Below are 12,255 nucleotides of genomic sequence, written 5' to 3'. Positions count from 1 at the left end.
TATCAAAAAGTGGGCAAAGGATATGAACAGACACTTCTCAAAAGAAGACATTTATGCGGCCAACAAACATATGAAAAAAAGCTCACCATCACTGGTCATTAGATAAATGCAAATCAAAACCACAATGAGATACTATCTCATGCCAGTTAGAATGGTGATCATTAAAAAGTCAGGAAACAACAGATGCTGAAGAGGATGTGGAGAAATAGGAATGCTTTTGCACTGTTGGTGGGAGTGTAAATTAGTTCAACCACTGTGGAAGACAGTGTGGCGATTCCTCAAGGATCTAGAACTAGAAATACCATTTGACCCAGCAATTCCATTATTGGATATATACCCAAAGGATTTTAAATCATTCTACTATAAAACACATACACACATATGTTTATTGCAGCACTATTCACAATAGCAAAGACTTGGTGCCAACCCAAATTCCCATCAATGATAGACTGGATAAAGAAAATGTGGCATATACACCATGGAATACTATGCAACCATATAAAAGAATGAGTTCATGTCCTTTGCGGGGACATGGATGAAGCTGGAAACCACAATTCTCAGCAAACTAACACAGGAACAGAAAACCAAACACTGCATGTTCTCACTCGTAAGTGGGAGTTGAACAATGAGAACACATGGGCACAGGGAGGGGAACATCACACACCAGGGCCTGTTAGGGGTAGGGGGCAAGGGGAGGTATAACATTAGGAGAAATACCTAACGTAGATGATGAGTTGATGGGTGCAGCAAACCACCATGGCACATGTATACCTATGTTAACAAACCTGCACATTGTGCACATGTATCCCAGAACTTAAAATATAATAAAAAATAATAATCATTATTATATAACCTGATATTAGTCCCAGTGTACTTCATTTCGCCCTATTATTTAGTCATATTAAATGTCTTCTTTTTTTTAAAGTAAAAGATGGTATAACTGCATATTCTTTCATGTTCAAGTTAATGAACCGCCCCCCCTTCAAAATCCACTGGAATACTAAAAGTGTATTACATGTAATCCCCAGTATTTAATTTGGTAAGTAACATATATTCACCAGGCTTGAAAGATGCTCCAATGTAAATAATAAGTATAAATAATATTTCTCATTATAGTTTTTTTATAGTTATGGGGAAAATAAAATAATATTACAATACCATTTCGTGAAGCAGTCGATAGGTTTCCGTGGAAAACCTATATGTAATATGGAAGTATGAGTATTATCCACCAATACTTGGTGCAGGGCTCTAAACGGAAATGTGGTTCAGCTTTGTCAAGTAAATAGTAAAGAGCAAATTGCACCTACTCAGTTGACAATGCCAACTTCAGCTTCAACACTCAGCAACCAATCTGTGTGCCATTCAGATTAGTGACAGACATCCAAATTCTGACAGATATTAAAGGGAAACTTTAAAATATCCAGCAAATGAAATGAAATGAAAAGGCATCAGGTTGGGCAATGGAGTACAAGAACCCATTCAGTAATTAGCTCTTTCTGTCAGCAATTCTGAGCACTTCCCAAGAGCCAGGCATTGAGCTAGGACTTGCAGAGATAAAGTTTTTGCACCTGAGGGGCTCTTGAAATACCACCAGACAAATCGTCTCATGATGGTGCGCCAGCAGTGAGCTTGACCAAAGGCACCTGCCCAGGTCAAGAGCATCAGTCTGACCAGCCACTGTTTCTGTTCTTTGAAAAAGTGGCCGCAAGTTTTCTGAGAAATCAAGCCATGGGAGTATAACTGCTGCCATGTGACATGGTATTTTGTGAAGAAACCAGGACACTTTAGGAAAGACGAGGTGAAAGTATGTTCCCATGTTCATTATTGGTTGCTATTTAAAAGCATGAACTTTTTTTCCCTATTGTCCATTTAAAAGTGTATTCAACATATATTTGTTGCAATGCTAGGGCACCATAAAACTGAACAAGGATTGCAAGCCCTATGCATCCCATATCCAGTGGGAGATAGAGACATACTACTATAAATCAAAACAGCATTAAATACATCTTTGAATCAGGCAGTTCAAGATTTCATTCTTAGCGTATGTCATTTCTTACTGTGTTGTTGTGTAGAGTCATGATCTGATTCTAGTTTTAGTTTGTTTTTTATTATTCTGTTTTAATTTAGCTGTATCTTTCTCTCTTTTGCCATTCCTAATTCTCCAAATCTGCTTGTTTTCTTTGTATCTATACTTCTGATTGCTTTAGCTCAGAATGGACCAGCACTACTTGTTTCTGTGAACCTTCTTCGCCCATGAAAACTTCTCAGAGGCTCTCCCTGGTGAAGATTTTCCAGAGTAAATCAAAACACACCACTCTTTTGTGTTCCTGTATTTTTTCAGTTTTAAGTCATTTTTTCTTCTTTGTTTCTCAAACTCAACCCAGAAGTCCTCTACAAAGCAGAGCTCATCCTAATCTTCCTTGGATGAAATGAAATAAATAAAATTATGAATTGATGGCTCTTTATACCAAATATATTACCAAACACTCACTTGCCTCGGGCTATTTGGGGTGTTTTATTTATGTCAATACAGTAATCCTTTAACATGAGATTCAAACATGTTGCAGGAAGGGCAATAAACCTAATTTTTTTTTCTTTGGAAACAGGGTTTCACACCATTGCCCAGGTTGGTCTCAAACTTCTGGCTCAAGTGATCCTCCCATCTGAGCCCCCGAAGTAGTTAGGAGTATAGGCACATGCCACTGAACTTCACTTTTGACTCCAGGTGTGTTCCTGAGGGGCTTGGTTGGGGTGGTGAATTTTGACACTAACTTATATTCATAGAGCCATCCTATGAAATTAGGCAGAGGCCAGTAAACTTTTCCTAAATGGCCAGATAGTAAATATTTTTGGTTCTGTGCATCATATGGTAAATGTTTTTAGTTTTGCAGACCGGTCTCTCTCCCAACTACTCAATTACTGTTGTACGCCCCAAACAGCCAGACCTGATATGTAAATGATATGCAAACAAATGTGACCCTGTGCCAATAAAAACTTATTTACAAAACCAGGAGGGGGCTGGATTTGGCCTGTGGGCCACAGTTTGCAGACCCTTGAGAAAGAGGAATTAGCGTGCACTGAAGATGAAAAAAGCGGCACTCAAAAATACTAAGAACTGTATTCAGTTTCACATAATTCAAACAGAGAAGGTGAAATTTAATCCCAGGGCCATCCCATGCCCAACTTCTGTTTCCATCACCATGTACTGAGTCTTACAGAGTACCCATTTATATGGTTTAATAATTAGGACACCAAAAATTTCCCTAGGCCCCAAATTTCTCCCTCACCTACTCACTGAATTTAGAGGTTGCATACATAGAAATTCTGCCCTTTGATGCAAGACTTTTCTGCTTTCTGAATTCCAAATAGCCCTTTGAGAGATAAAAGGGTAAGCTGTATTGATTTTATGCCTATAAACAATGTGTCATCGAAACTCTTCTAATAAAAGCAGTGAGGTTTGCATTCTTGGGCAGGTGAGAGGAAGACAGAAGGATGAGATGGAGAGAACACGCCCAAACTGGGGTACGACAAGATCAGTCAAGGAAAGCTGTGGACCCCAGAAGATAATCTACATCAACTCAATTTTTCCTGACACTGGCATGACCAATGAATTGTCTATCCAATGGACCAGATGAAAGGAAAATAAAAACACACATTTGTTAGATTCGCATTTAGGCTATTTTAGCTTAAAGAGTTCAAATCAATGTGTGGATAACAGAATCATGTATGAGGTTGCTACTTTTTGAGAGTCAGTATAACCAATAACATAGGAAGCTTAGAACCCAGGAGAAGAGATAGGAACCAGATACAGAAAACTCATGGTTATCCTAGTCAAAGTCCATCACTTTCTTGACACTGTCACGGAGTTAAAGAGTCCTCCTAGTTATACCCAAAGTCTTCATGACATAACTAATTAAGAATTTAAGTTTTCTTTTGCTTTTATTGTTTTAAGGGTTAGGGTCTCCCTCTGTCTCCCAGGCTGGAGTGCAATGGCACTATCATGGCTCACTGCAGCTTCAAACTGCTAGGCTCAAGTGATTCTCCTGCCTCAGCCTCCCAAGCAGCTGGGACTACAGGCATGCACCACCAAGCCTGGCTCATTTTTTTTAAGAGACACAGCCTCACTATGTTGCCCAGGCTGGTTTCCAACTCCTGGCCTCAAGCAATCCTCCTACCTTGGCCTCCCAAATTGCTGGGATTACAGGCATGAGCTACTGTGCCCAGCCAGGATCTAAGATTTTCACAAACCCATTTATGTTTCTACTACTCTGTGGTAATATTGAGAACTCACCACCAGATAACTAAGACAGATGCTATGTTTAGATAGACATCATGTTTAGGTACCAGGTTTAACTTCAATGTCGATCTTGTCTTCCTACTTGCTTTATATCCTAGGCAAACTTTTTCTTGTCTTTTCTTCTTCTTTTTTTTTTTAAATGGAGTCTTGCTCTGTCACCCAGGCTGTAGTGGAGTGCAGTGGCACAATCTCAGCTCATTGCAACCTCTGCCTCCCGGGTTCAAGTCATTCTCGTGCCTCAGCCTCCTGAGTAGCTGGGACTACAGGCATGCATCACCATGCCAGGCTAATTTTTATATTTTTAGTAGACACGGGGTTTTACCGTGTTGGCCAGGCTGGTCTTGAACTCTTGACCTCAAGTGATCTGCCCATCTTGGCCTCCCAAAGTGCTGGGATTACAGGCAAGAGCTACCGCGCCCAGCCCTAGGCAAACTTTAGTATTTAATTATGTATGTAAAAACATATTTTTATATATCTCAAGATTGAACCATTGTTACTTTACTAAAATGATTCAAGAAAAGAAATCCACCAACAATTAGTGTTGCTGACACATGCCATGAGTAAAAACTGAATAAGGTGCATACTACAATGCTAGCAGTATGACCCTGACTTTATAAGAATGTCTCCTCCACTTTCAATAATAAGCAAAAATGGAATAATATCATATCTACCATATTCTGAAAAAGTTATGATGTCTGATTTATACTCTTTGATAGTCATAGAAATTAATAAAATATGTACACTATTTTTCAAACATCCAAGTTTTGATTAATTTTATAGATCATCAAGAGATTCAGAGTATTTTCTCTCCCATCTATTCTTGTTCTGAAGAGCCAGAAAATAATTCCAGTCCCATGAGGCAACTATAAAACATTCGGAACCTGTCAAACTTGAAAATATTCCTCCTGTCTTCAAAGAAACAAGCTACCTTTCCATTAAAGACAATGCTATATCATACTTCCTTCAAGGGACTCTTTCATAAAACTGCATGAACATTCAGCCTTCACTTGAATAGAAATGTTTATCATTAAAACACCTAGTAGCCTGCAGACCTGGAAAAATATAATTCAAAAAGTAATTTATATACTGACATTTACTACTCTCCTTCCTATAAAATGTAATTTCCCTTGCTTATACTATAACGTTGTAATTATTCTTTACTTCTAGTTGGTTTGTGATGAAATATATAATGTTCTTATAAAAGTCACAGACTAGTGTTTATGAGATTATATATCAACATTGGGATATAAAATCCTGACAAACATTCAACTGTATCCTACGTAATCCGTTGAAAAGTCAGTCTCTTCTGTGGAATCACCTGAGACCCAAACAATATGTGTTGCTATAGGTACTTTGCACTATGACTTCTTTTTCTTACTTTTATTTTATTCCTTTTCTGAATCTATGCAAGAGGAATCAGTCTTTAGAATAAAGTGGTCTTTGATAGGTTAACTAACATATCTCTTAATTGATCAGCTAAAGTATTACCTAGTTTTAAAAGATAATTAGCAAAAGACCTTAACACAGGGAATCAACCGGTCGAATAGATTTCTTTCATTTAACTGCCTGCTTTGTTCACTGAATTCATAATTCCAGTGTCTCCCCACTTGGCTAAAAACTCCCACTGGTAAAGATAATTCCTCTGGAACAGCCAACCAAGTGAAAACACAAACTCTTGGAGGACACAGTTAAAACATGCGAATGGCTTGCAAAAGATGTCCAACCTTGGTTGTTCCAAGATGAGACCAAAAGCCATTTCTTTCTCTCTTCCCCTTTAGTATTTATGACCATAGCAGATGAAAGCTTAAGAAAGCTGTAGTGTGGCACAGAGCAGGTTGAATGGAAAGACAGTTGCACTCAGCTGAGTTACAATCAATTTACTGAGCTTTTACTATGTTCCTGGAAAATTCAAGAAACCTGTGGGTCCTGAAATAATTACAGGACCTAGAAACAAAATGAAGTGAACAGGAAGTGGTAAAAAGAAGTCTCCCAAGTTTCTGGTCAGTAGTAACCTCAATGGAGACCAGAGATACATGGGAACATCAAGCTTTGTCAGTGGAGGGAGTGAGTTCAATGTGGAGTATGTTGAGGTTGAGATGCCTGTATGACATTCAGATACAGGGAATGACAGGCTAGAGACATCTGGTATTAGTGGAGAAATCAAGGCTGGAGCTGAGTCATTGAGAACAAACCATGAGTAGGTAGTGACTAAATTGTCAGAGCAGATAAGGTAGAACCCTGGAGAGCTCCAATGTCCAAGAGCTGGATGGAGGCAGGAGATCCTACAAGGAAACTGAGGTATGAGAAAAATTAAGACATCTGGGAGTCAAATACACAAAGGCCAAGATGTAACAATGGGGAAAGTGTAGTTAAACAAGGACAAACTCATCAGAAATGGTCAATAAAATTGCAATGGAAAACATCCACCAGACTTAGAAATTAGCAGGGGCAGATTTGGTAGAAAAGTGAGATTGAAAAATAGATTGCAGAAACTTGAGAAAAAATGTGGAAAGGAGAAAGATAAGATGGTAGCTAGAATGAAACCAGCATCAATGAAAGCTTTGCTTTAGAACTAGAAGCAAAGCCAGTGGATCAAGCCTCTCCACTGGATCAAGCCAGTGGAGAGGAATAGGTTGAGGTTGTAGGTAAACAAGGGAATAACTAATTAACTTGGTTTCAAAAATATTTTTGTTACCGTGTGTATATGCCAGGGATTATGATGGATACTGTGACCAGATATATAGATAATCCATGGTCTCTGACGTAGATGAGATTTGACTTCAGTCAATGCAGGTATCTGAGTTGGGAAGGAATGGGTCTAGAAACTACATGATGAAGTCCACCACATACAGAAGGAAGGCTGACTCCACCTTGGAATACAGAAGACAGGAGAAGATAAACATGGGCATGAGAATAGATATGTTTATATTTGTGGGGAACTGCATGGCTTACTAAGAGGAAGGGATTTAGACCAGACTGTGCACTCCATGTAATAGATATGTTTATATTTATGGGGAACTGCATGGCTTACTGAGAAGAAGGGATTTAGACTGGACTGTGCACTCCATGTGCAATGTGACTTAAAGGACAGAAAAAGGTTTATAATCATACTTGAGAGGGTAGCAGAAGGAGCGAATTAAAGAATATCTCCCTGAGTTACAGGATTCTGTGGGGATGCCCCAGGAGGGGTGAAAAACTTGTGGATATGCTACAGAGATCCAGGGTTTCATAAAAGTTTTGTCTGTGGGCTGGACCATGACAAGGCTCTAGATAATGTAACTTCAACAAGGACAAGCTGAGGTTGGACTTTTTTTCTCCTTGCTTTTGGTTCTGGAAATTAACAGATATTAAATTATGGGAATTTGCAATCCCATACCAGTTTCTAATGGGGAAAGAATGTTGTTTATTGGAAGAACCAGGAGACTAAAAGACATGCTTATTTTATACAATAGATGAAATCTCCACCACCAGTAGAGAAAGACAGCTCTTGCATGAGCTGAAGTTTAAAGGATTTTGGCCTGAGAAGGGGGTTGGTAAGGAATATAGAAGAATATAGTGAAGGATGCAGTTTTGGGGAAAGTGAGAATTGAAGATAACTAGGTAGCTGTCTTGAGAGTGGAACTCCAAAAAGAGAGAGATCTGTAAGTACACTGATATTTTCTAAAGAAAACTGACTGTTCTTTAAAGAATGGATATTTAAGAAAGAGCAGAAACATAATAGTAATTAGGAGACTATTTTAATTTATAGGAAAGAAAAGATAATAGCCTGAACAAGGGAAAGAACTGGACAGATTCCATACGGAATTTAAAATTAGAGACAAAAGGACTTTCTGAAGAACTGGATTTCTGGAGAGAAAAAACAGAAAAATGAAGAATGACTTCTGCATGTTTGGCCTGAGCAAAAGGCTGAATCTTGGTGCCATTTATTTAGATAGGCAAGCCCAAGAGAGGAACAGGTATGGGCGAAAATCCAGAGCTCGTGTTTGAACATTTTATTTGAAATATCTGCAAGCCATCCAAGTGGAGGTGCTAAGTGGGTGGCTGAATGTAGGACTTTGGAGTTCAAAGAGTGGTCAGGGTGGAAGGGCAGGGAGTCATTAGTACACAGATGGTGGTTAAATCCCTGCAACTCATGAGACCTCCAGGGGAGAGAGCAGTGGCCCATCCACCTTCATTCTTTCCTCACGCTGAGTTCTCTGCCCACGCAATATGCTTCTCTAACTCTCTACACTCATCCACGCTGCTGCGTTTGTGTGGAATGATGTCCATTCCTTGCGAGCCTGCAGGTCGCTCACTCTTCAGGACTTCATGAGAGATAATGTGATTCTCATTCCCACCTCCATGTCGGTCATTTCTGCTTCCACTGTTTCCTGTAGTTCTGTCTGTATGCAACACACAGATCTTTGTTATTATTTTACATATTTATCTCCCAAATTCAAAATTAGGCACTTTTAAGACAGAAACCAAAATACATCATTGTGCTAGGAATAATGTACGTGTGTGTATATATGTGTGTGTGTATGAGTATGTATGTGTGTATAGTTACGTGCATGTTTGTATTTGTAGACACGTGTATATGTATGCATATGTGTACATGTATACCTATGCGTACACTGTATTTATAGAAAATTATGGAACATATTGCTATACAGTGCATATATATAGTGTATTACAGCATATAGTGTGTGTATATGTATAATATAGTATTCCTGGCATTAGACACAGTGATGTCATAATTCATAGGCACACAATTTTTTTTTTTTTTTTTTTTGAGACGGAGTCTGGCTCTGTCGCCCAGGCTGGAGTGCAGTGGCCGGATCTCAGCTCACTGCAAGCTCCACCTCCCGGGTTCACGCCATTCTCCTGCCTCAGCCTCCTGAGTAGCTGGGACTATAGGCACCCGCCACCTCGCCTGGCTAGTTTTTTGTATTTTTTTAGTAGAGACGGGGTTTCACTGTGTTAGCCAGGATGGTCTCGATCTCCTGACCTCGTGATCCGCCTGTCTCAGCCTCCCAAAGTGCTGGGATTACAGGCTTGAGCCACCACGCCCGGCCATAGGCACACAATTTCAATGTGATGAGTAGATGGATGAATGGATTAAAAATGAATGAGGTTACTAAACATATTTCCATGAGAACTTTTAGGTAAAATTTATATTGTACCGAGACTCACATACAAATTGACCATTTCAAGTCCATTTAATCTCCAACGAGACTATTTCTCAAACAGATAGAAATCTCTTGTTTCTGGACCATTTTTTGAAGCATTATTTCAAACAAACCTGCCCATTTGGATCCTACGTTTTCCCAGGGGTGGAAGGTAATGATGAGCGACCCCTGTGTCTCACTCTGCAAGACCAGCATTGCCTTTCCTAAATTCAGACAAATGTTGAACACATTCTTCTTCTCCTTCTGAACAAGGCCCACCGCCCTGATCAAAGGCAGCCATGATGACGGGGTCCTGCTAGCCTAAAAAAAGTCAACATCGAAGGAGCCCCTGAGACAAAGGCCTCCTCCCTCCTACTCTCATTTAATCTGTCCCAGTTTCCTGAAACCTTGCTAGGAGCCTCTACATGGAAGTTCTAACCGGTATCGATGTTTGAACAAAGCCAGAAACATCAAGTAACTTATTCTCTGACTCTGATATGAGTGTCATATAAGACTCTTCTCTTGTTTTGCTCACTTCCCAGCAAACATACTAACATACTAGGTAAGAAAAAAAGAAACAAGGAAAAGCAATATGAGGATGATTTAGTAACTTTACTCAATGGAGTATTAGGTAATCTTTCGAGCAGTAATTATGACCACTGTGTAGTACTAACAAAAACAGGCATGCCACATCACTTTTTGTGTTCCCCATCCACTCGTGTACATACACACACATTATTCTCAGTACTATGATATATTTTGGTCTCTGCCTTCAAAGTGCCCAACTTTGATTTGGGAGATAAATACGTAAAATAATTGCACAAAAGTAAGTGTATTGTATACAGAACTAGAGAAACACTGTAATCCCAGCGCTTTGGGAAGCCGAGGCGGGTGGACCACCTGAGGTCAGGAATTCGAGGCCAGCCTGGCCAACATGGTGAAACCCTGTCTCTACTAAAAATACAAAAATTAGCCAGGCATGGTGGTGCACACCTGTGATCCCAGCTACCCAGGAGACTGAGGCAGGAGAACCGTTTGAACCCGGGAGACAAAGGTTGCAGTGAGCTGAGATCATGCCATTGCACTCCAGCCTGGGTGACAGAGCTAGACTCTGTCTCAGAAAAACAAAACAAAACAAAAAAACAAAAACAACAACAAAAAAAACTACAGAAACAGTAGAAGCAGAAATGACATCAATTTGTAACAGTTTAACTGTATGTATTCACCTTAAAAACAAGTATGTAATACGCATATGTATACGTCATGTAAACATAAAAATAGTCAATCTGTTAAAATGAGACAAGATAAGTTTTCTTAAATTTCCATTACAACACCAAAATTGCACCTACAATAGATAAAAACCATAAGAAATAATTCAAAAGTCAAACTGTTTTGTATGTCATAGTTTAAATACTATAGTCGCATGCATGTGGGTAAGAAGATTTGCCATGTAATTATTCCAAATCAAAGACTCACTCTCCCTCCATTGTGCCTTGCTGTGATATGGCGCCCGTCAGGTCACAGTCATCTTGAAAAACATGACACAGTCACTTACTGTTGGTTGCATGTGTGGATGTGAAGTGAAGGGACACCTTTGCACTCTTCAGCCGTGTCTGTCCCCAGTATGTTATGGCTTGCAATTCCACAACATAGTCACAGTCTGGCTGGAGTTTCTCCAGGGTCACAGAATTTTGAAACTAGAAATTAAGAGAATATACCCACAATGCATTACAAACTTTCCATGTCTCTCATCTTCATTGCAAAATCTCGTGTGTCATTATGAAGCACACCAACTTCTGATTTCTTTTACCAACTTTTCTATATCTTTGGGATCTGAAAATTCAGTTTTACTACGGATCAAAATAAACTTCAGGTCAGGTGCCATGGCTCCTGACTGCAATCCCAGCACTTTGGGAGCCTGAGGTGGGAGGATCGCTTGAGCCCAGGCGTTTGAGACTACCCAGGCAACATAGCAAGACTGTCTCTACAAAAAAAAAAAAAAAAAAAATTAACTGGGCATGGGGGTGTGCACCATAGTTCCTCAGGAGGCTGAGGCGAGAAGATTGAGCCCAGGAGGTTGTGGCTGCAGTGAGCTGTGATCGCACCACTGTACTCCAGCCTGGGCAACAGAGTGAGACCCTGTCTCAAAAAATATAATAAAATAAAAACTAAAAATAAACTTCATAGAAAGGCCAAATGTATTTTGAAAATACTGTTTCTAAACCAATTATTGGTCTCAGATAACATGGAAATAAATCATTCTGAGCCCTCTCCACTCTGAGACACCACCTCTCGAAGGAAAGGGAGCTGTTTAAGCTGTTTATAATAAAGTAACAGAGGTTTATGTTGCCATATACCTGGAAAATTATGAATTGGCACTAATTGTAATTCTTTGATATCTGTTCTAAATTTTCTAGGAGCAAATTTCCACCAAAAGCTATACAAAAGAAAAATTAACTTGACAAAATGCTTCAAGGTGCTTCATTATTTTCTGTCATAATGTATTGGGCAGGGGCTGGAGGGCGGGGCCTGTCAGCATTTCATCATGTCACTTTTGTTCTAGATTCCTAAGCGACTCTCCAATTTCAGCTCTTTCAGCTCATGAGGTAAGTGTGCACTACCATTGTCATTTGTAGCAAAATCCTTCAATATGAAAAATGGAACTGTCATAAAATTTCATAAAAATAAAGTGAAAATAGTATAATGGCTAAATATCAATGATACAGACTTCTGAGGCATGTTTTATAATTCTGAAGGGCACAGATATTGAAATCTTTAGCCTTGCTATCTTTTCATTTCTAAACATTTATA

At 39.3% G+C, this 12,255-nt stretch overlaps 1 protein-coding gene across 1 annotated transcript in view; it reads right to left on the bottom strand.

Moving 5' to 3' along the window:
- Nucleotides 1-12,255, bottom strand: part of ANOS1 (anosmin 1) — a 70,380-nt gene that overhangs the window by 29,223 nt on the left and 28,902 nt on the right. The window contains exon 6 of the mRNA XM_017881442.1: nucleotides 11,000-11,141. Coding sequence (XP_017736931.1) covers nucleotides 11,000-11,141 — 142 coding nt within the window. The remainder of the gene's footprint in view (nucleotides 1-10,999; nucleotides 11,142-12,255) is intronic.

This window comes from Rhinopithecus bieti, unplaced genomic scaffold (assembly GCF_001698545.2).
Source record: "Rhinopithecus bieti isolate Rb0 unplaced genomic scaffold, ASM169854v2 scaffold_13316, whole genome shotgun sequence".
NCBI classification, from domain to species: domain Eukaryota; kingdom Metazoa; phylum Chordata; class Mammalia; order Primates; family Cercopithecidae; genus Rhinopithecus; species Rhinopithecus bieti.
The sequence above is the reverse complement of the archived record's forward strand: the minus strand, read 5'-3'. Positions and strand labels throughout refer to the sequence as shown.